The following is a 27,943-nucleotide window of genomic DNA, read 5'->3' as shown; positions in this document are numbered from 1 at the left end:
TTCTCTCCTAAAAAGATACTCATCCATTTGTCGCATGTTTTCACCATCTTACTTAAAAATAGAACCACCTGTATCAGTGTGTGTCATATTGGGTCTGGACATTTCACAAGGACTAATTTATTTTTCCAGCGCTGATGTCTCTTACCTGGGGCATTAAGAAGTCTCTCGAACACAGTTTTGCTTTGTTCATTATCCTATGTTGAATCACTAGGATTGAATTTAGTACCAGATTATTCTTGCCATCAGATTCTCTAAAATTATATATTTTATAACATATATGCTGTTAGTATTGTGTTAATGTTATTACAAACACTGTAGCCATTATTGGGAACTTTTTTTGCCTTTTTTCTGTATCCTTCCACAATTAACGTATGCAGTTTTGCTTTATTTCGAAAATGAAATTTAAAAAACTGCATCAACATTCAAGTATTCTCATTTTATAGCAATAAAACTAAATTATTGGGTTGCTTATATGTTCTAATGATAGTCTGAGCACACTGTGAAGTGATTTTTAATAAATATGTTCTTCCTCTATATTGATAGAAGGAGGAAGGAGCCAGATTCATTTAAACTTCCAGCCCACCCACGAAATTGACAGTACAAACCCAGTTCTTCATGCTGGATTTCCCCGAAGCCAAGTCAAGACGACTTGGTTCAAAATATGTACTTGCATTGTACTATGTGCTTGGCATTTTAACTGAATGAATTAACTGCAATGGAACTAATTGATTTACTTAGTAGGACATTCCATACATTTTTGTCCAACATACACTCAAACTATTCATTGAAAGTACAGGACCTACACGTCAGTGGGGCATGAACTGAAAATATTGTTAGTTACTCCACAGTAATTCAGTTAAATAAAACAAAACTCGTGATTGGCACCTGGTGCTCAGTGACTGCTTTTTGTCACCTCTCAATACATTTCAGTTGAGGTCTTTAAAGCCACTTTGTAATACTCTAATTTAATTAATTATCAATCAATTAAATCATTGAAGAGCTTGCTGACAAATTCCTCTGTTGGAGTTTATCTGAGGGGCCTGATAATTAGGAAGCCCTGTTCTAGGTCACAGAAAGGTTATGTAAAATGGCCTGGACAAATGAATAGCTCGTTCTATGCATTTTGCAAGCCACTGAGATCTATTTGTCACAGAACAATTGAGTGACCAGGTTCTCATTGGAGCATTAGCTGTGAGAGTTTTCAAAAATATTGAGGACATTTAAAGGAAAAGTATGACGTGATGCATGCAGTGAACCTTTTATGTGGGGAGGGTTTTCTCTATTCCCACAACAGAGCCAAGCTGCTGGATAATTCTTGTTGCTATTATATTAAAGTGCACACAAACAAACCTTAGAGCTGCAAAAGGTCTTAAGCACACACTCGGCACATTTTAATGTTATCACCAGTTGCTGTGAAATTATTCTGTGTAATTCTTCATGATGAGCATCTTAAGTTCAAGCTCATGTAGATCACACGAGTTCTGAACACCCATTCTGAACTTTTAAATCCCCAGACAGCTTGCATAAAATAAACTACTTCTGAGCTTATTCTTAATATTGAACGGCAAGTGTTTCCTGTCCAACAGAAAGTGGTTTACGGCTTAATTTACTGCTTCAAGAAGCTGTTTACTGATCTATTTCAGCACTTGACACAAAACATCGTATTTGAACTTTTACAAATGTGCTATTGTGAAGTCCAAACTACTAAAATATTACAAAAACAAGTATTCTGTTAAAAAAGGTAAATGTTAAATCCCAGGAATGGGATACATTCCATTCCATGACTGTCAATGCCATACGACAAGATGTTTGGGGTTCCGATGACTCCATACAGTGAGGGGAAAAAAGTATTTGATCCCCTGCTGATTGTACGTTTGCCCACTGACAAAGAAATGATCAGTCTATAATTTTAATGGTAGGTGTATTTTAACAGTGAGAGACAGAATAACTACAAAAAAATCCGGAAAAACGCATTTCAAAAAAGTTATAAATTGATTTGCATGTTAATGAGGGAAATAAGTATTTGATCCCCTATCAATCCGCAAGATTTATGGCTCCCAGGTGTCTTTTATACAGGTAACGAGCTGAGATTAGGAGCACTCTCTTAAAGGGAGTGTTCCTAATCTCAGCTCGTTACCTGTATAAAAGACACCTGTCCACAGAAGCAATCAATCAATCAGATTCCAAACTCTCCACCATGGCCAAGACCAAAGAGCTGTTCAAGGATGTCAGGGACAAGACTGTAGACCTACACAAGGCTGGAATGGGCTACAAGACCATCGCCAAGCAGCTTAGTGAGAAGGTGACAACAGTTGGTGCGATTATTCGCAAATGGAAGAAACACAAAATAACTGTCAGTCTCCCTTGGTCTGGGTCTCTATGCAAGATCTCACCTCGTGGAGTTTCAATGATCATGAGAACGGTGAGGAATCAGCCCAGAACTACACGGGAGGATCTTGTTAATGATCTCAAGGCAGCTGGGACCATAGTCACCAAGAAAACAATTGGTAACACACTACGCCGTGAGGGACTGAAATCCTGCAGCGCCCGCAAGGCCCCCCTGCTCAAGCAAGCACATGTACAGGCCCGTCTGAAGTTTGCCAATGAACATCTGAATGATTCAGAGGAGAACTGGGTGAAAGTGTTGTGGTCAGATGAGACCAAAATCAAGCTCTTTGGCATCAACTCAACTCGAGTTTGGAGGAGGAGGAATGACCCCAAGAACACCATCCCCACCGTCAAACATGGAGGTGGAAACATTATGCTTTGGGGGTGTTTTTCTGCTAAGGGGACAGGACAACTGCACCGCATCAAAGGGACAATGGATGGGGCCATGTACCGTCAAATCTTGGATGAGAACCTCCTTCCCTCAGCCAGGGCATTGAAAATGGGTCGTGGATGGGTATTCCAGCATGACAATGACCCAAAACACACAGCCAAGGCAACAAAGGAGTGGCTCAAGAAGAAGCACATTAAGGTCCTGGAGTGGCCTAGCCAGTCTCCAGACCTTAATCCCATAGAAAATCTGTGGAGGGAGCTGAAGGTTCGAGTTGCCAAACGTCAGCCTCGCAACCTTAATGACTTGGAGAGGATCTTAATGTTTTTCCGGATTTTTTTGTAGTTATTCTGTCTCTCACTGTTATAATACACCTACCATTAAAATTATAGACTGATCATTCCTTTGTCAGTGGGCAAACGTACAAAATCAGCAGGGGATCAAATACTTTTTTCCCTCACTGTACATCCGAAGATATGTCACTTGACTCTTTACTGTCTTGAGTGGTCAGTTACGGCTCCACACAACAGAGCCGGTTTATTTGGTTACAAATTTTCAGTATTGCAATTTTTAGATTAAATTGTCTTTTCTCAAGGCAGACATTGTACTGGTCTACTAATTTATTTCCATGGATAATTTTCAGCTTTCTCGCATGATTTGGCCTGATGCAATCTGAATATGCTGGTTGTCCCTGTGTAAAAATTGTTTTAATATGCCTCAAGAAACCTACACATTGTTGGTGGGTTCCCCCACCCCCCAGTTTGTTTAATCTGACAACAGAAAAGGAAAAGGATCTTTGATCTAGTAGTAATCTGTGTTCATAAAATAAATTTGCTGGAACTGTTTCAGTGTTTATTTTCATGTATATATATTTTTTTTAACTGATAACCTTCTCATTTTGGTTGAACAACCTTCAATGTTTAAGATGTGTTTTTAAAGTACTTGTCTTTGGAGACTAATGTAAAGAATGAAGATGTGGCTATATCTTTATTTCTCCTAGATATTACTCTAATGATGAATAGAATGGTCCAGTATAACTATAATTTCACAATCACTAAAGGGAGAAGAGCCTTTGAATTACTTTGTTGCACTACTGTTGCCCATAGGAGGCCGTCAAGGATGTAGTCAAGTGTTCAGACAAAAGCATTCATATGCTTCCACATCCAAAACCAAGCTGCAGGACTAGAGCGATCCATGCAAAATAATGCATTGTAAGTTTGTGAAAGCACATCAATGACATCAATTGCAGTGTCTTCCCCATTTTAAGTCAACAGGTACATTCATTGTACTATTGAAAAGGGAAAAAAAATAAAATAATGGATTGTTTACATTAATGTCACTCCATGTGTGCAAAGCAAGAGTCATAAGATTGCTTCCCATTTTCTGAGCTGTGCCCAGCTATCGCAAGTCCTGCATTAAAATAGTTCCAGGGAAAGGTGGGGTTTTTCTGAGAATATGAATTTTCATTGTAACCCAGCATGATTCAATACCTCCTACTGTGCTTGCAGACATCTGTTAAATCTTGTATGTGAATGAGCTTCTGTGTTTTATATTTTGTTTATCTTTTCTCAAGGAACTCGTACGTAAGACTGAGACATCTCTGTACTAACACATGGGTTCACAGTACCAACAACCCCATAGATAAGGATGAGGAGAAGCCCGTAATGCTTCGTGTAAGTGACCTGGCTTTCATGTTTCAATTGAATTCTACATTGTAGTCTTCAATTGTAATCATGTCTTTTATAGTATTTGCCATTTGTCTAGATTGTTTTCCGAAAACCAGAAAAACCTACTGGATCCAGTTAATAAAACTGCACTGTCCTCTGTGCACAACAAAATTAAAGCTCCTATAACCAGCCTATCTTTAGATGTTATCAATGTATTTAATATAATATGTTTAGTTTTAAGTTTTATGTATATATGGGAGGCATTTAAGACTAAATGCAGGGACCTGAGATCTCAGTGGCACAAGAATGCATTTTCCTGGTCTTTACGGAGTGATTTCCTATTCAATATCCAGAAATGCAGCCATCTCCATTACATTAGACACTTGGATTATGTTTGTACATTTATAAAGCTCATTCTTCGGATTCTTTATGTGAACCATCCTTATCTAATTTTTCCATTTACTAATGAAGATCGGCACATCTCCACTAAAAGAAGATAAAGAAGCCTTTGCCATTGTCCCAGTTTCCCCGGCTGAGGTGCGAGACCTAGACTTTGCAAACGATGCTAGCAAAGTGTTGGCCTCTATTGCTGGCAAACTTGAGAAGGGAACCATAACCCAGAATGAGAGGAGGTAGGGGCCCCACACTGAAGTCTACTATTTTCTCGCTTTGGGAAATAACAAACAAGTTAAAACATAAATGGGAAATTAATAGAGCAATGCAAAGGAGGCTATAGTGGGGAAAGTGTAGTTTTTTTATCCAATTTCTTCTCCCTGTGGGGTAAAGATATTTTTGGGCTTTTACTCAGATTCTTGCTTGGATTGTAAACCGCTCGTACTGCTTAGCTCACATTACTGTAATCCAGTGTACGTCTCCTGCTGGATTTTTCAGAGTTTCCATGGTTACCTCATGTCCAACATTTCCCATAATTGTTGAAAGGGCTTTTGAGGGGAATTCATGCGACCCTTGTGGTTTTTAGTCATATTCTGATGGGAAAAGCCACACTGTTTTACATATACCATCTAATACAATATTTAAAATGTTAGGTTTGTGCAATTTGGTCATTTGAATGTTATTTCTATGCAGTACAGCATCGATAACTGGTTTAAAAAAAAATCTGAATAAACTCACTAAGCAAAATCTATTTTTTTTTTTTTTTTGTGCTTAACTTTTTGAAAGATTTGAAAGATTCACAAGCTATTCCTTGTGACTATTCAGAACTAAATAGGAAATTAAGTAAGATTTAAATGTTAAAATATTGTACTTGTTTTGTTATATTTTGTTCTGTAATGTGTATTTTCCCTGTTGGAGAAAGTTGGATAAATGTTTCATTGTGTAACAATTTTATAGTTTTCACAATTTTTGAAGGTTAAGAATATTGAAGTTTAACTTAACTGAAATCCCCAGCACTTTTCACTTACCACCAAAGATTTTAAACCTATAAGAATTTGTATGTGAATGTACCTGTAAAACACTTCTAGATGTATAACTGTCAGAATGAGACAGAAAAACGGAAGACTGATTTATTTTCTCTGTTATGAACAGGTTTGTAACCAAGCTGTTGGAGGATTTGGTATTCTTTGTTGTGGACATTCCAAACAATGGCCAAGATGTTCTTGAGATAATGGTCAATAAGCCCAACAGGGAACGTCAGAAACTGATGAGAGAGCAAAACATCTTGAAACAGGTAAGACTGCTGAAAAAACTGGTATTAGTTTAAATAAAATTATATTTCATGTATTCTATAAACCTGTTGCTAAACCCATTAATGTCTGATTTCTGCAGTGGAACAACCCTTGTGGTTCCTTCTATTAGGTCTATACTTGTCCTTCACCTTAAAATTGCAGCACTTGCCTGGCATGCATGCAGATTTCATTTGTAGTGTTACGCTAGTGGTGATACGTACAAATGCAGATTTTGTACGTATCACCACTAGCGTAACACTAAGTTTTTAAAATAACCAGGGATTGTGGGTTATGGTATGAGTGTCAAAGGTTCAATAAAAGTCTGCATATGCTCACATTTCCTTGTGTGCTTGGTATTAAGTATGAAGCAGTTTCTACGGTATCTGTGGTGTGTGTGGCGACTGGCTCCTGAGTAGGTCTGTGCTGTGTCCATGTCCTGCAGATCTTCAAGCTGCTGCAGGCACCCTTCACCGACAGCGGGGATGGGCCCATGCTGAGGCTGGAGGAGCTGGCAGACCAGCGGCATGCCCCCTTCAGGCACATCTGCAGACTGTGCTACAGAGTGCTGCGCCACTCCCAGCAGGACTACAGGAAGAACCAGGTGAGACACGAGGCCAGCGAGTGATCCTTGTCCTTGCTGTATTAATTAGCCTCCGGGTCTGTTTCTCTGGATTGTGTAAGGGTTTGGAGTTATAGAAAACACTAACAATATAGCTTATAACAGCCTTCGTGTGTAGTGGACCACATGTAAAACTTGAAGATTCATTTTAATTTACATTTGTCATTTGGCACGACATTGAATGTCTTGTATATTGTGGTTTGCTTTAGAACATATACAATGTAAATATGGCAAAACACCTTTCACCTCATATGCTTTTTACTTTAGCATTCCCATGCAGTGAAATCTTAAATACAGCTTGTTTAAGCTGGTAACTATTTTAAAGATATTAACTAATTAGCTAATGGAATAAAACAAATCAAAGTACACTGGAAAAAGATTGTTTTGACCTTTGGTTGTTAGTCGCATTGCTCTATGCAAGTGATCATAATAATGAATGTAATGTAACTTCATTTGAACTCACTGAAAAAATAAACCATTTTGTGTGTTATTACCATCTCTCAATTAGAAGCATTCTAATTAGCTGGAAGAGTTCAGGTTTGCTTTGTACATCCTCCAGCAGCAGTAATGGTCCCTCTTTATCATTGAAGGAATATATTGCGAAGCAGTTCCGCTTCATGCAGAAGCAAATTGGATACGATGTTCTGGCTGAAGACACGATAACGGCTTTGCTCCACAACAACCGCAAACTTCTGGAAAAGCACATAACCGCGGCAGAGATTGACACCTTCGTCAGTTTAGTACGAAAGAACAGGGAACCCAGGTGAGAGAGAGGGATTCTCTTTGCCACGCTAATATGAAAATGTATTTTTAGCGATGGCTATTGTACGTGACACAATTAAATCCTAACAGCCATGCTTTATTCTTCCTCTGTGCAAGTAATTCCAGGAATCTGAAATTAATGAGACTATTGAAAAACAACCAAAAACAAAAAAGGTGTGTGTATGCATACATCTCTTCACCCCGAAAATGTAGAAAATTACTGCCATTAATGTGGAAACGTCAGGATGTAGCAGTCATGCCTGATTGATGAATGTGCAGAATTGTGAACTGAAATAAAAAAAAAAAAAAGCATCTGTACTTTTGCCTGTCCAAGCTGAAATTTTTCAGTTGTACTTGGCTAGACAGATGTTATCTTCTCCCATTTGTGCTATTGGAGCTTAAAGCTGCAACAGATTAAGTCAGCCGCAGTATGCTGGACCAGAGAATCAGAATTTCACTGGTTATTCAGTGTGAAACGTTTGATTTTTGTTTTGTTATACTTATCTCTGTATTCTCATTTGTGATGTCATTGCAGACGCATCAATATGTCGGACTAATTTTGTTTTCTGCTTTCAGGTTTCTGGATTACTTGTCTGACCTGTGCGTGTCTATGAACAAATCGATTCCTGTGACCCAGGAGCTCATCTGTAATGCAGTGCTGGACCCCAACAATGCAGATATTCTCATTGAGACAAAGTAAGCCCCTTCTGGCCCTTCACAGTGCACAACTCACTCTAGAATAACACAAGAGATAAGTAAAAACCTTTATATCACAGAAGTATGATTTTATAATTAGATGAACAGTTTTTCAGAAAATATGTACACATGGCAGATGGTAGAATCATTTTATTCAGACCTAACACTCCAACACAGATTACTTTGGGTGCTTCAGTATACTCCAACTTGTCCCCCTAGTTTCTTTTTTTCACCTTTTCTTGTTCGCTTTCATCAGTGTGTAAAGTCTGAGAGTGGCTGGGTTACACTGAGCTGTCCTGTGCAGGTGTGTGTATAATGACTGTTGCTGGCCTGCTTTCCAGGCTGGTGCTTTCCCGGTTTGAGATTGAGGGTATACCTATTGGAGAGAGCCCCGTGGAGTCTGAGGAGGATGAGGAAGAAGTGTGGCTCTTCTGGAAGGACAGTAACAAGGAAATCCGCAGCAAGAGCATCCGTGAGCTGGCCCAGGACGCCAAGGAGGGGCAAAAGGAGGACCAGGAGGTGGTCAGCTACTACAGGTCAGCCGCTTTTAATTCGCAGAGTGCAAATTAATTCCCCTTCTGCTGTCAGAACTTGCAAAGCATCACCTGCTTTGGTATTTCATGCATTCTTCTCCATTATCTCAAGCCTTTACTTTGGAGCCAGTTTATTTCATGCCTTTTAGTACTCGGGCCTAGATTAAATCAAGTCTTTCATCTATCCCCTAAATTACAAAATGAATATTTTATAGTGGACTTGAAATGGGTTGAGGAAGAAAGTTTTCTGGGAAGAAGAGAAGAAATAAAGTGTGGGAAGACGTTTTGATGGAATGTGGGCCTGAGTATCTTTTTTGGTATTCCTTGGAAAGACATTTGGAAAACACATGTCTCTAAAGACTGATTGGCCTAGACCAAAACAAAACCCACGACTCACAAATTACAAACTTGTGACTTATTGCAGTTTATATTGGCACCACAGGCAACTTTCTACTACGAATACATAAAAATGGTGACTGAGTGCAAGTGGGTAATTTGACTCATGTTCTTTATTAGGTATCAGTTAAACCTGTTTGCTCGGATGTGTCTGGACCGCCAGTATTTGGCCATTAATAAGATTTCAGGCCAGCTGGATGTTGACCTTATCCTGCGCTGTATGTCGGATGAGGATCTGCCCTATGACCTGCGAGCATCCTTCTGCCGCATGATGCTGCACATGCATGTGGACCGTGACCCCCAGGAACAGGTCACCCCAGTGAAGTACGCCCGTCTGTGGTCAGAGATCCCTTCCAAAATCGCCATTGACGAGTGAGTACTCTCGCAGCACAGCACCGATGCTTATCTTTCAGCTTCCTCAAGGCCTACATAACATTTTATTCAAGGTGGTTTGACTTGTTGCGTCTTTGTCTGGGTCATCAAATTACAGTGGTCAGTATTTTGACCCTCCTTTGTCAGCAGTATTACCAAGGGTATTTAGGCTTGTATATTAGCAGTCTGTGTATTAAGGCCCCTCAACAGTTTCCTGATCTTTATGCTTTTTCCAGTTTATTTCTTCTCTATTTTCTGTTCTCTTTACAGTGGCTTCAACAAGGGTGCATTCATGCAAGCTTCAAGTAGTGGAGAAATTTTAGCTTTGCTTTATAAATATATATTTTAATACACACAGTATACCTCAGACTTTGGTTATGTTCCTAAATGGATAATTATCAGATTTAGTATTTTAAGTATTGGCTTTCTATACGTCAACATGAAAAACAAGGCAAATTTAAGGGTTTAAATAAAACACTAAATCCTTTACGAGATGTTGTAAATGTTTCCTGGTACTTTCAGTTATGACAACAACGGAACCTCAAAGGATGAAATCAAGGAGAGGTTTGCTCAGACAATGGAGTTTGTGGAGAATTATTTGAGAGATGTGGTTTGTCAGAACTTCCCCTTTTCGGATAAGGAAAAAAATAAACTCACCTTCGAGGTATGTTTAATGAGAGAGCTTGAATGAAACCTTGGACTGAAAATGTTATTAATATAGTGTCCACTTCATTTTCATCGTAATAATAATGACAGAGGAATGGAGCAAATGGACTAACTCCTTTTTCTTTTTTCTTTTAAAAGGTTGTAAATTTAGCCAGAAACCTAATTTACTTTGGCTTCTACAACTTTAGTGATCTTTTGAGATTGACTAAAATACTGTTGGCCATATTGGACTGCGTACATGTCAGTACAATCTTTCCAATCAACAAGCTGGAAAAAGGAGATGAAGCCAAAGGTAACCACTCAAGCTGAACCTTTCTCTTTTGGAATACGTTGTTTACATACCTGTGGTGAAGAAAATATATCCCCCATTTAAATATCCTTAAGAGATGCTTTTTTCAGTGTCCCTTTGGTCCGTGTGCCACATATTTAATATCTACATATAACATGAGCTTTGGTTTTGGTGCTGAATTGTAAGGTATACATTTTAATTTGCATGTTTTTTTTGTTTAGTTTCTTATCAGTTTGGCTTTGCCGCTGGATCTGGTTCTTGGTTTTGTGTAGTCAGTTTTCTGCCCATGCCTTTCATTATCCAGAGCTCCTGTGGCCCATTCCTTGTGGCATGTGGGTTATTGAAATGTTCTTTTCTGTCTGCAGGGAGCAATGTCATGAGGTCAATCCATGGGGTAGGGGAGTTGATGACTCAGGTGGTCCTGAGAGGAGGGGGTTTTCTTCCCATGACCCCCAGTAACCCCCCGGATGGTGGTGATGCCAAGACGCAGACTGAGCCAGAGAAAGAAGACATCTTAGTAATGGACACCAAGCTGAAGATCATAGAAATCTTGCAGGTACACTGAATCTGTTCTTTAATTCGGAGATGAGAATGTATTTGTATTATATATTTTTTACAATTCAAACTGTCTTAAGTTTTGTGTGTGGACATTCTAAAATGTAAATTACTGAAAAAGCTTCTAAAAGATTGGTTTTCCATCAGTTTATTTGCTAGTTTCACCCAGAGGGGCTTGTTCTTACACTGTGATTACCACCAGTAATTGCTGTAAGAAATGTCTGCCAACAGTTGCTAATTTCCTATTTGTTGCAATAAATTAAGTCATAAAAATCATCCAGCTGCACCAGCTAGTTATGAAGTTTTTTCTGTTTAAGAAACAAAACACATTTTAAACCCTATTCGCTTAAACCCCTTGTGTGCTATAAATATTGCATTGCTCAGTGGTTAACTTGGTTAGGGTTAATCACATTTTAATCCTGTTTCACAGTTCATCTTAAACGTAAGGCTAGACTACAGGATCTCATGCCTCCTTTGCATCTTTAAGCGGGAGTTTGATGAGAGCAACTCCCAGACAGACATTTCAAGCACCATTCAGGATGGACTCAACAGTATGCCAGGTCAGGAGAATGGGAATGGTAGCTTGTTTAACCTTCAAACTATTTTTATTCTGTGTGTAAGAAAAAAGGCACTTGCCTATCTTAATACTCTGAAGTCATGCCAATTTATTTGTTGTGCATTAATAGATTGTTAAATGTGATTCACTGTGGAAGAATACCTGAAATATTGTGAATGTCATCATTTTAAATAAAGACCCCCTACCCCCCCTCAAACAACAATCTGAATTCTTATTCTGTAGTCAATGTGTTTCTCTTTCCTTAGGTGCTCTTGATTTTGAACACATTGAGGAGCAGGCTGAGGGGATTTTTGGTGGAAGGTAGTGTATTTAATACACAATTTTTATGGAAGACCAAGACCATATTTGCATATCTTGGGTCTATATAGGTTACATGTGCTCTGGGAAGGATCAGCTTGGAATGAGTGTGTGGGTGGAATAGGAAAAAACTACTTGGGAGGAACCAAGGCAGTGTTGCTGAAATGAGGCACGGAACTAAGGCCATGTAAAAAGCCAGCCTTCTGGGTTCTCAAGGGCGAGTAGATTCCTATAGTCATCGCTAATTAGGGTGACCCATTCCAAAAACAAAATAAAAAGTAAATTTGAAATGTTCTGTGGCCCTCACTCATGGGTCTCTCTTGTCTCTAGTGAGGAGAATACACCTTTGGACCTGGACGACCATGGTGGAAGAACCTTTCTGCGCGTCCTGCTGCACCTCACTATGCATGATTATCCACCCCTGGTGTCTGGCGCTCTGCACCTGCTCTTTAGACACTTCAGTCAGAGACAGGAGGTCCTGCAGGCCTTTAAACAGGTACCTGCATACCTGAAGTACAAATTAATACTTCTGTCATAGCTCTTGAGTTCAGACCGAGGCAGCTGTGTAATAAAGGTAAAGGGCAGAGGCACTGTGAAACATAAGGTCTGTATTGCCCAGTAGAGATGTACTGATAGTCTGATCCATCTGTCAGACCTTTATGAATAAGATTCAAGTGGACATTGAGTTGCAGTAATTCAAGTGCAGTATATTAACATCGGCCTAATTGAGATTTGTGATAGTTTCAGCTGTTTAATGCGACTGGATCAGAATTTTGAATACATAAAATATAGGGATTTTTCTACACCTTGTTTTGCAGGGGGTAATTACAGTTTCCTAAAAGGACAAAACTGCCTCAAACAATACCCATCACAATAAAAGGCTGCAACAAAGTCACTTCACAATTCTTGTTCAACATAGTGTAACTGCAATTTGAGATATTACCTCTTATGGAAATTGATGGGATGTATGCATTTTTCCCCAATCTTAACAAAATTGTGCCCTGCAAGGTTCAACTACTGGTCACGAGCCAAGATGTGGACAACTACAAGCAGATCAAGTCTGACCTGGACCAGCTGCGCTCCATCGTGGAGAAGTCAGAGCTGTGGGTGTACAAGCGGCAGGGGCCCGATGAGGGTATGGACACTGGAGATGGCCCTCCCGGCGATTCAGAGCACAAGACAAAGGTTGGTCTGAAGATGGTCTCCTCACATTTCCACTAATTGCTTCCAAGCAGATTTGTTTTGGTTTCTCAAAAAAAATAAATAAATATATATATATATATATATATATATATATATTTAAATTGATCATATGTAGCTTAAATTTCACAATTTCACAACCTCTGCAAATATAACCTTAATGCTGCTTTATTTTGATAGATTAGCTTCATACTTTTCTTTTGTCTTTCGATGTATACAAAGAATGGTGAGGTCAGAGACTGCATCACTAAGTTTGCCTTAAGTGAAATAAGTGGTTTGGCAGGATTTTCTGGGAGTCTTTTCAATAAGCTGTATAACCTGGGAATTAACTCCTGATTTGATTTACAAGTAAATCTAGCTCATTCTTGGATATGATGACATTCAAATTCACTCAAATTTCATATTGAGGATTCCAGGCGGTTTTCTCAAGTTTCCAAAGTCACTGAAATCCTCCTCAGCATTCTTAACTTCAGAAAGCCTTTAGTAAAAATGTTCTTGGTTTTATTGCAGGGTGACTCAAACGCAAGTGGTTCAGATAAAACCAAGAAACCCGAAAGCACCAGCAGCTACAACTACAGAGTGGTCAGAGAGGTATGTCTTTGTGGCTTGTTTGTCACAAGTAAAGTCTTTCAGTGTTTGCAAAATCAAAAACAAACAAAACAAAAAAATAAAACCCCACGCTGCATCTTTGAGAACTGGAGAACATCTACAGATGAATGCCTATATATAAATTGGCAGTGGTGAATAACATAGTTTCTACTGTAAATATCAATATAGAGGACTGTGTCCTTCAAAGGTACCTTTTCCTCCAGTATTTATCCGTAATAACAAAGGAAGTATAGCTCATTCACGCTGTGACACATTCCCTCCTGTCAGATTCTGATCCGGCTCAGTAGGTTGTGTGTCCAGGAGGGTTCGTCGGGCAGGAAGAGTAGGAAGCAGCAGCAGAGGCTGCTGAGGAACATGGGAGCTCACACAGTGGTGCTGGAGCTGCTGCAGATCCCGTACGAGAAGGTATGGGGTGCAGAACAGTGTCAACTGCTTTTTTTGTGCTATCTTTTGCGCTATTAATACAAATATAGCTCAGTTTTTTGTTGTCATAAGTTGAAACCAGTCTTGTTTCTTTATAATGCAAAGGTCCTGTGAGGTATAAAGGAGAACAAAAATTTATCTTAAAGTATCTTTAAAAGTAATGTTCTGATTGCCTGGCAGGGGGTCACTCTTTTTCAAAGGCTTTCTTGTCCATGTTGGTCTTCCTTTGCTGCAGGGGGAAGACGTCCGCATGCAAGAGATCATGAAACTGGCTCACGAGTTTCTGCAGAACTTCTGTGCTGGGAATCAACAGAACCAGGCGCTACTTCACAAACACATTAACCTCTTTCTCAACCCAGGGGTAAGCAGAGCTCAGCAGCTGCATTGTGCCCAGAATCGCTGAGCAACGAGATAGTTTTAATGTATTTAAACGTGATTCAAACCTAAAAGATTTGATACGAAAACTATAATGCTGGATTATTAGAAAATTATGAAAATTAGACCCAGGAAGAGCGTGTCGCTTTGGAGAACAGTGATTCTGACTCTCTTCTGGTCTGCGCTCTGCCTGTCTCAGATTCTGGAGGCCGTGACCATGCAGCACATCTTCATGAATAACTTCCAGCTCTGCAGCGAGATCAACGAGCGAGTGGTACAGCACTTCGTCCACTGCATTGAGACCCACGGCCGCAACGTTCAGTACCTCAAGTTCCTGCAGACCATCGTCAAGGCAGAGGGGAAGTTCATCAAAAAGTGCCAAGATATAGTCATGGCTGAGGTGAGCCAGTTCACACCATGAAATCACAATAGGGGGTCTAGTTGGTACGAGCGGTAGTTGACATCAGAACCTATAGGCCTTGCCTTCACTTTATACATCAGAAGATGCCCTGCTGTTTTTTGTTCCAACTGAGTTCTTACTTCAAATAAAGATTCAATTAAGCAATTAATATATGGTTCAAGTAAGTAATTAAGAGTTGGAACAAAAAAACATAGGATGGGTGGTACTCCAGGACCAGTTTGGGAATCCCTGCCCTTGGATATGACAGTTTACATCAGGAGAAAGATTTATTCTATTCAGCATGAATTTTAGATATTGCATCAAGCCTTCCAGCATTTGAAACGACATGCCCCTGTGCCCTAATACATGCTGTCTCATACGACACGCCCTGTCCCTTTTAACACACATTGTATATAGGACACTTCTCAACTGTTCAGGCAAATAAACATGCAATACAGATGTCTGTAATGTACTGTGATAGATCCAGGCTTTGAGCTGACAATTCCATGTTGTTGCACAGCTGGTGAATGCGGGTGAGGATGTCCTGGTCTTCTACAATGACCGCGCCTCCTTCCAGACATTGGTGCAGATGATGCGCTCAGAGAGGGACCGCATGGATGAGAACAGCCCCCTGATGTACCACATTCACCTGGTGGAGCTACTGGCTGTCTGCACTGAGGGCAAGAACGTCTATACCGAGATAAAGTGCAACTCCCTGCTCCCTCTGGATGACATTGTCAGGGTGGTGACGCATGAGGACTGCATTCCTGAAGTAAGGCCTTTTGCTTTGTTTTGCCAACACTAGGGCCAAAAGAAAATCTGTCAACACGAGACTCCAGTTACTGTGCTAATCCCATTAAGTCAGTTGAGACTCGAGATTTGTTGTGCGAGAAATAGAAGGGTGTGTAATAAAGCTGTCTAATTGGGGATTGTTTTTTAAATACACTACGTTGAGGACTGGTTTTCTGTAGACTGGCAGTGGGAGCTGCATCATTTCAAGAAGTTTTGTAATCTTCTGCAGTCCTACTCTAAAATAGAAACAAGTTTAAATTCAAATAAACAATTGAGGTTTTCTTTAAAAATCTTAGTAATCACCCATTATATCTACTAAACAATTATAATATTGTCAAGAATTTCATTTTAAATGCCCTCTTGATATCTAGCATAGTAACCTAAATCACTAAAATTTTCATTTCCATCAAAACTCATTTCCTGACATCATTGAAATGCATACTGTGACACCGTGCAGGGTGTAGGATGTCAGTCAAGGTGGGGAGCCACAAACACCGCTCCTCTGTGTGAGGTGGATGGAGAGAGAGAAGTGTTAAAAAGGCTATAAACTCGCAAAATTAATACCTAGCACGGGTGAGGGCACTTACTACATATTGTTCTTTATCCCTGAATTAATTTAGACATGTACTCAGTTTCCCAAAGTAGACAGAGTGCAAATAATCTAATCACCTGGTGCTAGGTGGGTTCACAATTCATGGTCAAAAACCGGGTCAAAGTTGGGTGTTTCTCTTTACTTCTCTCTCTGTATGTCTTTGCACATAAGCAAATATATTTGAATGTAATGAAGTCTGCATATATACTAATACTTTTTTCTAGTATTACAGGCTGATTTCTTATCGCTGAGTTTTTGATGATTGTGTAAATGCTTGAGCTATTCCTTGACTTTATTTTGTGTGTGTTTTCTAAGGTGAAAATCGCATACATCAACTTTCTGAATCACTGCTATGTAGACACAGAGGTGGAAATGAAGGAAATCTATACCAGTAATCACATGTGGAAACTTTTTGAGAACTTCTTGGTTGACATATGCAGGGTAGGTCCTAAATCCTTTTAAGGTATATTTTGAAGGCATATTTATTCTGTCTGCTAATGTGGCACAGTCTTTTCTCTAAATATTTGACTGAATTATACACAGAAAATATGTTTTGATTTGTATTTATGCAGCTGTAAACATTTGTGAAATATTGTATTAAGACCTGTTCAAACAGACAAATAGTCAAGTTTTTTTAATACCCTTTGAGTTCTCGAATTAAAATAAAGTGCCCTAAAATGTACTCAAGACATAATCATTCCATTAAAATAAATTATTAGTAAACTTCCTCCAGTGACTAATTTGTAGTGAACCCCTCTGCTTTTATCTTTTATTGTAGTGAGACTTTTTTGGGTTACAAATACTTTAGTAAGACTATCAGGATGGAGGTTATTCATAATTTAAAAAGAGGAAAACCTAGTTCAACCAATGTTTTGCTACTGATCGCTGAAATTCTGTAAGTGAACACAATTGCAAGTGAGAATATCAATCCCATTGTTGCTGTATCAGGTTTGTAACAATACGAGTGACCGGAAGCATGCTGACACCATACTGGAGCGCTATGTGACTGAGACTGTGATGAGCATCGTCACCACATTCTTCAGCTCTCCTTTCTCTGACCAGAGCACCAGCTTACAGGTATGGCTACACCACTGCTCCCAAAAGTACGCTTGTATAAGCAATCATGTTCTTTCCTGACTCTGTATGCAATTCTGAAGAGAAGATTAAGCTGATTTTCAGAACTATTCACAGTGTAGGAGTAGTGAAATCAAGTTTTTGCAGGTTATGCAAAAACATGTTCAGGACATGATTGCATGTAATTCCCATGGTTAAGAAAAATGCTGGAGTTATGACAATTCTATATAATATGTACTGTTCTCTGAATTTTAATATATTGTGGATGAATGACAGGCTATACAATTAATTACGGTTTTGAATTATATAATGAGTGCTGTCTTTTTTTTTTTTTTTCTTCCAAATAAGATTTTTGTCCTGTGGTAAATTGCCCTGCCCCTCCTAAAACAATTACTATATGCTGCCAAGTCAGTGTCATTTTGTGATTTGCCCTGAAAAATAATGAGGTCCCTGTCCAGTGAATTTCAAACATTTCCACAGATTACTTAACCTTAAAATTCACAAACACAGTGCAGAAAATGTTTGTGCTTTCTTACCTACTTTATGGGTTAGTTTATTATTTGAAGCTATACACTGGTAACTATAATTACCTTTATTAATTGATTGCTTGATTCATTTATTATTTATACAGTCCTATGTTCCAGTACCCTATGGTTTATCATTAAATTACAGTAACTGTTAATCTTGATCTCCTGTAAACCAAATCCATCTAACTATTGTTAAAGGTAATGCAGTAGACCTGCATTTTCACTGCTGCCTTAATGCACCTTACCTCTCTGTTTGACTGCCCATCTACTGTTGAGCTGAATGTGTACATGTAAATGGCCTAATTTTTATCTGTGCATTAGATAAGCGATTGTGATGATCATTTGCCTTCCTCCTGAGTACATACTATGAATCTGGATGAAGCTGCAAATCATTTCCATGTATAATTAAAAAAATATATATATGGAAAGGTCAGAGTTCCAGGTGTTTTTTCATATAGAGCATTTAGAAATTCTCCTAAACACTAATGTGAAGTTTCTTTTCATATAGGTCTCACGTAATCTATATGTAAGTATAAGATGTAATAAATTTGAGTTAAAACCCCCATTTGCTTCCCGTCCATCTGTGAAGATTCTTATTTCCCTCCCCTTTTACAATTTTAGAATATAAAATCATATTATGCCTGTAGATGACACCCTGTAACATCCAAAATGTATAAAACATTGCAGCATGGAAAAGGAAACACTCCTTCAGCTGTAACATAAGATTCGTTATCTGTGCATCTCGGTCAGATCTGTACAGGTATGATGATTCTCTCCAAGCTTCGTGGAAAGGATTACTCACTTTCCTTCTAGAGTGCCATACAGTAATTTCCCATGACTCCTTTGCCACCAATTAGGATTAGATCACTGGATTTGTGCAGTAGCTTTTCTGTTTTTAAGTTTTTTTTTTTCATTGTTCGTTTCCACTTTCAGTAGTGTTTCAGTATAGTATTGTTCCCCGCCTCCTATCCTACCCAAAAATGCTGCCCGTGTGTGAGAGAAGGAGATTTAAAGCCGATAAAGTATTCTTTCATTTGTTTTTTTTTTCACTCTGTAAGGGTATGTTTATGATTATTATAAGCAGATGTTGCCTAAGGTGGAGTACTTGGATTTTGTCCAACTATCCTTCCATATCGCCGAATAGATTTGGTGCCAAGTAATGGAGTGGAAGCATGTTCAACACAGCTTTTATAAAAAAATATTACTAATAATAAATAGTCAGTCTGCAGTCTCTGGAGTTGACTCTGTTAGCCCAGATCTGCACATGTAATAATGAGCTCTACAAACTGTTTGAGGCTGTTCAACTCCTCTTCTGTAGTTGGAATCCTACAGTTTCACTACTGATTTGGGGGTTGAAGGGGCAGAATTGCCTTGACCCTAGGTAGCCATGAAGCCGATGTATCTGCGGGATCTGGGAGCAGGCTGTTTTATCCTGGCCTGACCTCGAACCTCCATTTCCGCTACACTGCTTCAGTTTCCATTCGCTTTCAATCCATTTTCTGGAGAGCAGAGATCAGTGCAAGTGCCAAGTAAGTGCCATGGTAACGCATGTCTTGGCATGATCAGGGAATGAATGGGTGATGCCTTTGTAGCAACCTGCACTGCTTTGTTTGAAACCTGAAGACATTTACGAGACTCTTGTGTCACAATGAAGAAATGTGAGAAATAGGAGTTTGTTTGCTTTGTATTTTGTGTGCTCAAAAGGATGGCCTGGCAAGCTACCTCAGTATCTTGATTGCATTGTTTTGTACTTTCATTAAATATTTCTGCTCCTTAGTAATGGATTTTTAATTACAGATTACTCTCAAGCCTTGTGCTTATGCTTCTAATAACTTTATATGCCTGTTGTGTTTTTGGATTTTGAAGAAGGGAAGTTAATATTTATCTCACTTGAAGAAAAATTATGAAAGTTAAAATCTACATTATATTTATTATAGTTCAGTTTAATTGAAACCCAGACATATGACTACAAAATTGAAGGTGCTCTTAACCTTTCAACTTAATAGTATTAATAACATTATAGTATTGCTAACTTAATCAAGTTTAGACTGATGAAACACGTGTTCCTAATAAGCATTTTTAGTAGAACACACACTTCACTCACGTCTTAAGTCACAAAAATATGACTAAACGATCAGGGTGGAGAGGTTGGCAGGGATTGAATCTGTTAACTCGGCACCCCTGTCGACACTTAAGAATCCCATTCGAGTTGTGAACCTCCCTAAACTGTAAATGCAGCTGCGCCAACACTTTGCTGCCTTTACAGAACAGGAAGTGCGCAAGCCTTCTAGGTGGGTTGGTGTTGGGCTTCGAACAAAAAACATTCTTCTGCTTAGAAGAATGGCTGTGGGATCAGGAAAGGGGGTGAAATGCAAAAAAATAAAAATAGCCAGGAAGTGAGTTTGATTAACAGTAAGAAAAACTCCTCCAGAAGTCAGAAATTCAGACTTCTGAAGTAATCTGTTTTTGTTTAGGGTTTGTTTATTTATTTTTATTTTTTCACCATCTGGCCAGAAAGGGTGGAAAATCAAGTGGGTGGCATGGGCTGTGAACTTTTTAACCCTTTTCTCTTTCATAACAGGCTTCCATTTTGGGAAAAATAACGGAGGTATTTAGAATCCGTTTTTTAAAACAGACACTGCCTAGGGTGTGGTTTGGTTATGGTGGTAGTGGTGCAGCTGGTACGGCACTGTACTAGTATGTCTCGGGGGTAGTAAAAGAAAATAGCAGTATCATGTTTTTTTGTTCCCCCCCCCCCCCCCCCACCACACACACACACACAGTTTAAGTTCTACACTATTTTGGACCATGTTGGATATGGAAAGTCCCTCATTTGGGCATACTGTTAATGCTTTCACACCCCTTTAGACCTACTAGGCTTCAAATGTCAATACTGGCCTCTCACACATTCGGGAGAGGCTCTGTGAAATGTCCAGCTCTTGTACATTTTTAAGTTTCAAGTAAAATAGTATTGAAAACGGAAATCCCTCTCCCATTCCGGGTCTAGTGAATTACAGAGCAATGTCATTTTGTCACAATGAACCGTGGATCACCTCAACCATGCACAATCATGTGAAATCATTAATATACATCCAGCAGATTTCCTCAGTGCTTTATTTAGTTTTATTTCAAACTTGGTTTCTGATTTTTAATCTTTTGGTTTCATATGATTTCCTATATGAGTAATGGTACAACAGAGAAGTATATTAATGGGGAAAATCATGTTAGGAAGATGTACAGTAGAAGTATTTTAAATCTTCATATATCAATGCAAAATCTACCTTTTTGTAAGGATTGAATTTTGTTTACTTTGGTAGAATGAGAATCTGTTAGCACATTATTCAATTGTGACATTTATATCTGCAGCAAATCCTTCTAATAAGGAGCTGACAATCAAATTGCTCAACTTCAAGAAACTGTTTTACAATTGAACTTAGGACCCTAATAGTTTGTAGTATATAATTTCCGTTGTCTTCATTCATGTGTCTTGCAGTGGGATTGGCTGTGGTTTCAATTCATTGTTCCCTTTTTGTTTAAGTGATGTGATTTTTGGGTTCCACTTTCATGTGGAAAAACTGGTCTGCATGTGGTGTTCACAACAATGGCAATGAAACTCCTAAACACAGTAAAGGTTTCCAGGACACGTACTGAACTCCTGCTGTCTAGAGATATTGATAAACTGGTAGACTTTGAATCTCGGGTTTGGGTTTCAATCTGGTACGATGTTAGATTTCCATCAAATTGTAGTGTTCTTTTTACTCTCCATTATAGGAAATTGGTATCTCCTATTATGTGCCTCAAAATTCCATTCATATTAAATGTACCAATAAATGTTTCCTTTGCTTGTGGCCCGAGTGAGTTTGAATGAACAATACCCTAGTCTAGACCAAAACCATAAATGCAAAGCATGGGTACATGACTTATTCCCCCTGCAGACTTTTATTTACATTTTTTTCTAATTATTTATAATTAGTGTCCCTGTCATTTGGAAGTCTAGCGAGAGTACAGTGTACTCACAGTTGATTTTGATGGGTGTTCAATGGCTGCTCTAGCAGAGGCCCTCTGAAGCCAGTATCCTTATTCTCTCTCTTTTCAGACCCGGCAGCCAGTGTTCGTGCAGCTCCTGCAAGGTGTCTTCAGGGTTTACCACTGTAACTGGCTCATTCCAGTGCAGAAGGGGTCAGTAGAGAGCTGTATCAAAGTGCTCTCTGACGTAGGTAAGATGTGTGGCAGAAATGGTGAGCACTACAGAACTTAGAGTATGTAGTCCAGTTTCAGAGGAGGCCTGAAACCATGTTCCCTCTTAACTTCATAAATAACATTCTAAACAAATGTATAACCAACTGAAAATTCACCCTGTTTTGGAGACAGTCCTAGGGAGATCAAATGGAACTCCCTTAATCTCTGCCACCCCAAGGTGCATTTGCTTTATTCCAATAGGCGCTCCAGCTGTTATTTTCTGTTTGGTTGATATTTTTGTTATGCCTTTATAGAAAGGTGTTTACTTTTAAGACTTAATAGAAAGTTGGAAAGACATCTTAGTTTTTTATTCTTGCAGTACACCGTGGTGGTGCATTTTTCTTAATATTGCTCAGTTTATGAGATCAGAATCTATCCATCTATGAATTCAATGAAACTGCTAAATCAATTTTATTAATTTTTTACAGCAAAAAGTCGAGCTATAGCCATCCCTGTGGATCTGGACAGCCAAGTGAATAACCTCTTCTTGAAATCTCACAACATTGTGCAGAAGACAGCCATGAGTTGGCGAATGTCTGCCCGCAATGCGGCGCGGAGGGACTCAGTGCTGGCCGCCTCCCGGGACTACAGGAACATCATAGAGAGGCTGCAGGTATGGACAGTCCTTGGGAGAAAAGCCTGATGCCGCCTTTACACTGCAGATGTGCCAAGGAAAGGGGAGGCACTTGTTTCGGGGCACTCCTCATCAGTGGTAACTGAAGTTACTTCTGAATGGTTCATCCAAATCTCATGGGACTTCTAGTAAAAGATACATTACCCCTTATCACATTGCATTCATGGAAATCTTTACTATGGTTTTTGTTTTTTTCCTCATACGTTGATATATTCAGCTTTCCTCAAAGTGTTTGTCCATGTCCTGTTTACGTAGTGAATACCTTAAGGAGGAAGAGTAGTAATGTCTTGCATTCTCCATGCAATATAGGAACTAAAGTATTATATTTTCCCTAGTATAGCTTGTTAATGGAAAGGAAATTAATGAAATTCTTAAAATGCTAAAGAAACCTACCTTTGTCAGTTTTCATTACTTTTCTTCCTGTAAATTACTTCGGTCAACTAGATTAATAACACTAATATACACTCACCTAAAGGATTATTAGGAACACCTGTTCAATTTCTCATTAATGCAATTATCTAACCAACCAATCACATGGCAGTTGCTTCAATGCATTTAGGGGTGTGGTCCTGGTCAAGACAATCTCCTGAACTCCAAACTGAATGTCTGAATGGGAAAGAAAGGTGATTTAAGCAAGTTTGAGCGTGGCATGGTTGTTGGTGCCAGACGGGCCGGTCTGAGTATTTCACAATCTGCTCAGTTACTGGGATTTTCACGCACAACCATTTCTAGGGTTTACAAAGAATGGTGTGAAAAGGGAAAAACATCCAGTATGCGGCAGTCCTGTGGGCGAAAATGCCTTGTTGATGCTAGAGGTCAGAGGAGAATGGGCCGACTGATTCAAGCTGATAGAAGAGCAACTTTGACTGAAATAACCACTCGTTACAACCGAGGTATGCAGCAAAGCATTTGTGAAGCCACAACACGTACAACCTTGAGGCGGATGGGCTACAACAGCAGAAGACCCCACCGGGTACCACTGATCTCCACTACAAATAGGAAAAAGAGGCTACAATTTGCACAAGCTCACCAAAATTGGACAGTTGAAGACTGGAAAAATGTTGCCTGGTCTGATGAGTCTCGATTTCTGTTGAGACATTCAGATGGTAGAGTCAGAATTTGGCGTAAACAGAATGAGAACATGGATCCATCATGCCTTGTTACCACTGTGCAGGCTGGTGGTGGTGGTGTAATGGTGTGGGGGATGTTTTCTTGGCACACTTTAGGCCCCTTAGTGCCAATTGGGCATCGTTTAAATGCCACGGCCTACCTGAGCATTGTTTCTGACCATGTCCATCCCTTTATGACCACCATGTACCCATCCTCTGATGGCTACTTCCAGCAGGATAATGCACCATGTCACAAAGGTCGAATCATTTCAAATTGGTTTCTTGAACATGACAATGAGTTCACTGTACTAAACTGGCCCCCACAGTCACCAGATCTCAACCCAATAGAGCATCTTTGGGATGTGGTGGAACGGGAGCTTCGTGCCCTGGATGTGCATCCCACAAATCTCCATCAACTACAAGATGCTATCCTATCAATATGGGCCAATATTTCTAAAGAATGCTTTCAGCACCTTGTTGAATCAATGCCACGTAGAATTAAGGCAGTTCTGAAGGCGAAAGGGGGTCAAACACAGTATTAGTATGGTGTTCCTAATAATCCTTTAGGTGAGTGTACTTTGAGATTAGATCAGACTTTGTGAGATATAAGCTGTTTTGCAGTTCTATAATGTTTTGATACAACAGGTGGCAGTCTGAAAACTGATTTTATAGCTCATATAAGTAAACTGATGTAAAACTTTAAATAAAATATTTTTTCTGTTGTGGGGTAGACCAACATGAAAGCTCTTCGTGGGCAAATTTCATAGCATATTATGTGCTCTTCTGCTTAACTGCATATTTTGACCGTGAAAAAGTTTGGATTTTGTAGAAAGTCTTTTGGGACTTAGTTTAGTTATTTTTTTCACTTCCCAAATGTAGATGTTCTTTCCACTGTTTGGCTTATTCAAGTTCTTTATCTGTACCTTCCCTTTTCCACATCCCCCTTGCTATTCATCTGATAAAGCAACTAATGTTTTATAGATCCCCCGCATGGGTTTCCTATGTGCTACCATACACGTAGACAATGTTTCTAATTGGATGTCGAGTAGTTATTTGACAGTTGTTTGCGAGATGTGCACAACCAGCTCCTGCAAGAATTAATTTGATGCAAACTGATGCTAAAATACTCGTGTTGAATGTGGTCGAGCCCACTTGACACAGTTGTGTTATTACTCATCATGTTGTTGAGGATTGCTGTAATGGCGATGATGAAACTACAGTTCCAGACGGTTTCTCTCCCTGTCCAGATGTAGTGGGAGTAGTCTGAACCAAGTAGGGTCACAGGGTTTATCTCTTCTCAGTAATGAACACTTACCCATTGAGTCATCAGCATTGTGTTGCAGGACCTGGTCTGTTTATTCGAGGAGGTTTTATTAATAATAATAATAATAATAATATTTTATTAGTATTTTTTTTTTTAAGCCAAGTAAATTGGCTAGAATTCTTAAGCACTGGGGTTCAGCGTTTCAGAATTGATAGAATTTTTAAGGAGTTTGATTTATATTGTTATAAATTAAGTAGAAGCATCTATTACCAATGTATTCTGATAACACACAAAGGTCTGAACACACAGTATCTTTGATTTAAAGATATGTGTAAAAAGTCTCTCACTACAGACATATAACACCTGACCAAACGAGGATTTAGATTTCTCAAATAGAATGATGCAATCCCAACCCCAAGGTTTTATCTTTTGGATGCGTCTACCTACATCTTAGGGTGATGTGGTCTTATGTCAGAGGCCTTTATATGGTTTTTGTTAAACTGTTTTAACTTGTTTCTTCTGCAAATCCACCAGCTGTTTCACACCCCAGCTAGGACAGTTCAAGGAACGTCCGGGAACGTCCAATGCAAGGGTGTCCTGGGTTTCAAGCTGTCTGGAACCAGAAAAGCTTAGTGACCTGTCTCCCCTCCAACAGGACATTGTTTCTGCGCTGGAGGACCGGCTGCGGCCCCTGGTCCAGGCCGAACTGTCTGTGCTGGTGGATGTCCTGCACAGACCCGAGCTGCTTTTTCCCGAGAACACTGACGCCAGGAGGAAGTGTGAGAGTGGCGGCTTTATCTGCAAGTAAGCGACCCACTGACTAGCATTTAGAGACCAGGATGACTTATCTGTGGTTTTCCTATTAGGCAATCGAAAAAATACTTTTTTTTAAATTTTATAGAGGATTCTTGTAGATGTTTCACTTAATGTAATGAAAAGTCCCTGAATGCCTTGGCTTTAACTCAAAAGGTAGACTCTAGATCCTTGCAAAGCAGCACAATGCTTCACTGCTTATGTGCTCATTTCAGCATTTACTTTCATTCATGTGGTGGCGTGACTTGGAAACGTGTTCCATGATTGCAACGCATGTAGTCATGAATGTCAATGAACATTGTAAAAGAGCACTTGGCACCCATGACATTTAAAGTCAAAGTTAAGACAAATTAGAGAATTTAATTATTTTTTTTTTTTAAGAATTCTTCATGTTCTGAAATCTTGGTTTGTTTGGTACGGCCTTTAATATCCTCAGAATGCAAGTGCTCTTGACATTTTAGAATGATTTAGTTTAAATAACCTTAGTTATGCGTTACATTTGTATGAGTAATTGTCACGCTGGAACTAAATCCTCCCAAATGCATCCTCCTTCATACAGGTCATTAGTGAAAATCCAAATAGGACCTCTCAGTGCAGCATAGCAAATAATACCTGAATTACAGTAATGTATAACTTCAGCAGCCCATTCCTCACTGTTCATGTAGGGCACCTCTCCTGGGCAGTCTCCTTTAATTACAGTGAGAGCACAAGAGGCGCACAGGGATGAGCTAAAATAAATAAGATATAAATGTCAAACCTCAAAGGCCTCACAAGACGGTGCAGCAATCTGATTGTCCTCAAATGGCTGTGTGCACCTCATGCACTCTCCTTCCGATTGCTGCATTAAAGATGCCAGTACAGTTCAGCACACAGACTGTAAAGGCGCGGCCCGCCATGGGTCTGTGGCAGGATGAGTCACCGCCGGGATGCTTCACTGCAATATCCCTCAGGCCTCTTACAGCACCCACACACTCGGCTACAAGGCCTAACGTAGCATTGTTAGTGTTAGGAGTTGATTAAGTCTTCCAAGGAGTTTCTCTCCTGAAAACTATCATGGACACCTGCTACCTCCAGTAAAAAATATCCCCTCTTTGAGTTTAATGGAATATTTTTTTGTTCCCCACAGTTTTGATAGCTTTTTTACTTTGAAGTGCATGTTTATGAGCTTTAAGTATTGCCTTCTCTCACCACTGGGTGACAGCAAAATCAGTGAATTATCCTTAGAATAACATGGTTTCCTTTGAGGCCTCTTTAAACTTATTTAGTAGTAAGAGTCACTTCCTCACTGAATACATTTTGTTAAAACCTACTAGGAGATGCTGGATTTATCTCTCCTCAGTAATTGTCTTTGAAGGGAAAGGGAATTGTAAAGATGCAGGCTTGTTGTATAGATGTATTAAATACTGCCAGGGGAAATGTGCTGTGAAGATCTATTGATTGATCAGCTGTTGTCCATTTTCATAAACTGTTAGCTTCATTCACCACAACAAGCCTGTGTGCCTTGCCTGCTCTAAGAAAATTCAGAACCCAACCCATTGTGTCCAGGGGATATATTTTCACTTAATCACACTTGACTGGTTTATTGGCAGGGATTATACTAAATATGGTGCTTTGAAAAAAGAAAGACCCCTATTTAAATCTGGGATTATCTTGTTCTAAGAGCAGAATGGATTAACCTGTAGAGGAGTAGGAAGATTTCCCATTTGGTTCATACTCATGAGTGGCATGGACTTTGCTGTAAAATGTCAGGTTCACTTTCTGATTAAATTTGATAAACAATTAGGCGGGAAAAGGTATCCCTGGAGATACGTTTTAGGGTTTGTTATTGGGAATGTTGCACATGCTGGCACACCTCAGCCCTCCCCTATTCTGTACTGCAGTCTGTACTGTGCATTGCTGACTCTCTCTCATTAGTTGGATGTAGTGGTTCCCTCAGGAATACTGAATGTGTCCTTTCCCTTGGATTTAAACCATCACAAATTGGCCATTTACACAGGGATAA

At 39.4% G+C, this 27,943-nt stretch overlaps 1 protein-coding gene across 5 annotated transcripts in view; it reads left to right on the top strand.

The window, feature by feature from the left end:
* The window catches only part of itpr1b (inositol 1,4,5-trisphosphate receptor, type 1b), a 144,618-nt gene that overhangs the window by 42,100 nt on the left and 74,575 nt on the right, over positions 1-27,943 (top strand). For all 5 annotated transcript variants that reach the window (XM_066698146.1, XM_066698145.1, XM_066698144.1 and 2 more), the window contains exons 13-37: positions 4,350-4,449; positions 4,915-5,075; positions 5,989-6,130; positions 6,571-6,729; positions 7,338-7,510; positions 8,086-8,205; positions 8,547-8,741; positions 9,255-9,506; positions 10,029-10,170; positions 10,311-10,464; positions 10,827-11,017; positions 11,447-11,576; positions 11,839-11,893; positions 12,221-12,386; positions 12,899-13,075; positions 13,601-13,681; positions 13,967-14,104; positions 14,358-14,483; positions 14,697-14,897; positions 15,418-15,669; positions 16,597-16,722; positions 17,230-17,358; positions 21,979-22,099; positions 22,550-22,734; positions 25,784-25,932. In XM_066698146.1, the coding sequence (XP_066554243.1) occupies positions 4,350-4,449; positions 4,915-5,075; positions 5,989-6,130; positions 6,571-6,729; positions 7,338-7,510; positions 8,086-8,205; positions 8,547-8,741; positions 9,255-9,506; positions 10,029-10,170; positions 10,311-10,464; positions 10,827-11,017; positions 11,447-11,576; positions 11,839-11,893; positions 12,221-12,386; positions 12,899-13,075; positions 13,601-13,681; positions 13,967-14,104; positions 14,358-14,483; positions 14,697-14,897; positions 15,418-15,669; positions 16,597-16,722; positions 17,230-17,358; positions 21,979-22,099; positions 22,550-22,734; positions 25,784-25,932 (3,825 nt within the window). The remainder of the gene's footprint in view (positions 1-4,349; positions 4,450-4,914; positions 5,076-5,988; positions 6,131-6,570; positions 6,730-7,337; positions 7,511-8,085; positions 8,206-8,546; positions 8,742-9,254; positions 9,507-10,028; positions 10,171-10,310; positions 10,465-10,826; positions 11,018-11,446; positions 11,577-11,838; positions 11,894-12,220; positions 12,387-12,898; positions 13,076-13,600; positions 13,682-13,966; positions 14,105-14,357; positions 14,484-14,696; positions 14,898-15,417; positions 15,670-16,596; positions 16,723-17,229; positions 17,359-21,978; positions 22,100-22,549; positions 22,735-25,783; positions 25,933-27,943) is intronic.

Source organism: Amia ocellicauda, chromosome 3 (genome assembly GCF_036373705.1).
Source record: "Amia ocellicauda isolate fAmiCal2 chromosome 3, fAmiCal2.hap1, whole genome shotgun sequence".
Lineage (NCBI taxonomy): Eukaryota > Metazoa > Chordata > Actinopteri > Amiiformes > Amiidae > Amia > Amia ocellicauda.
Note: the sequence above shows the minus strand (reverse complement) of the source record. Positions and strands in the feature narration are given on the sequence as shown.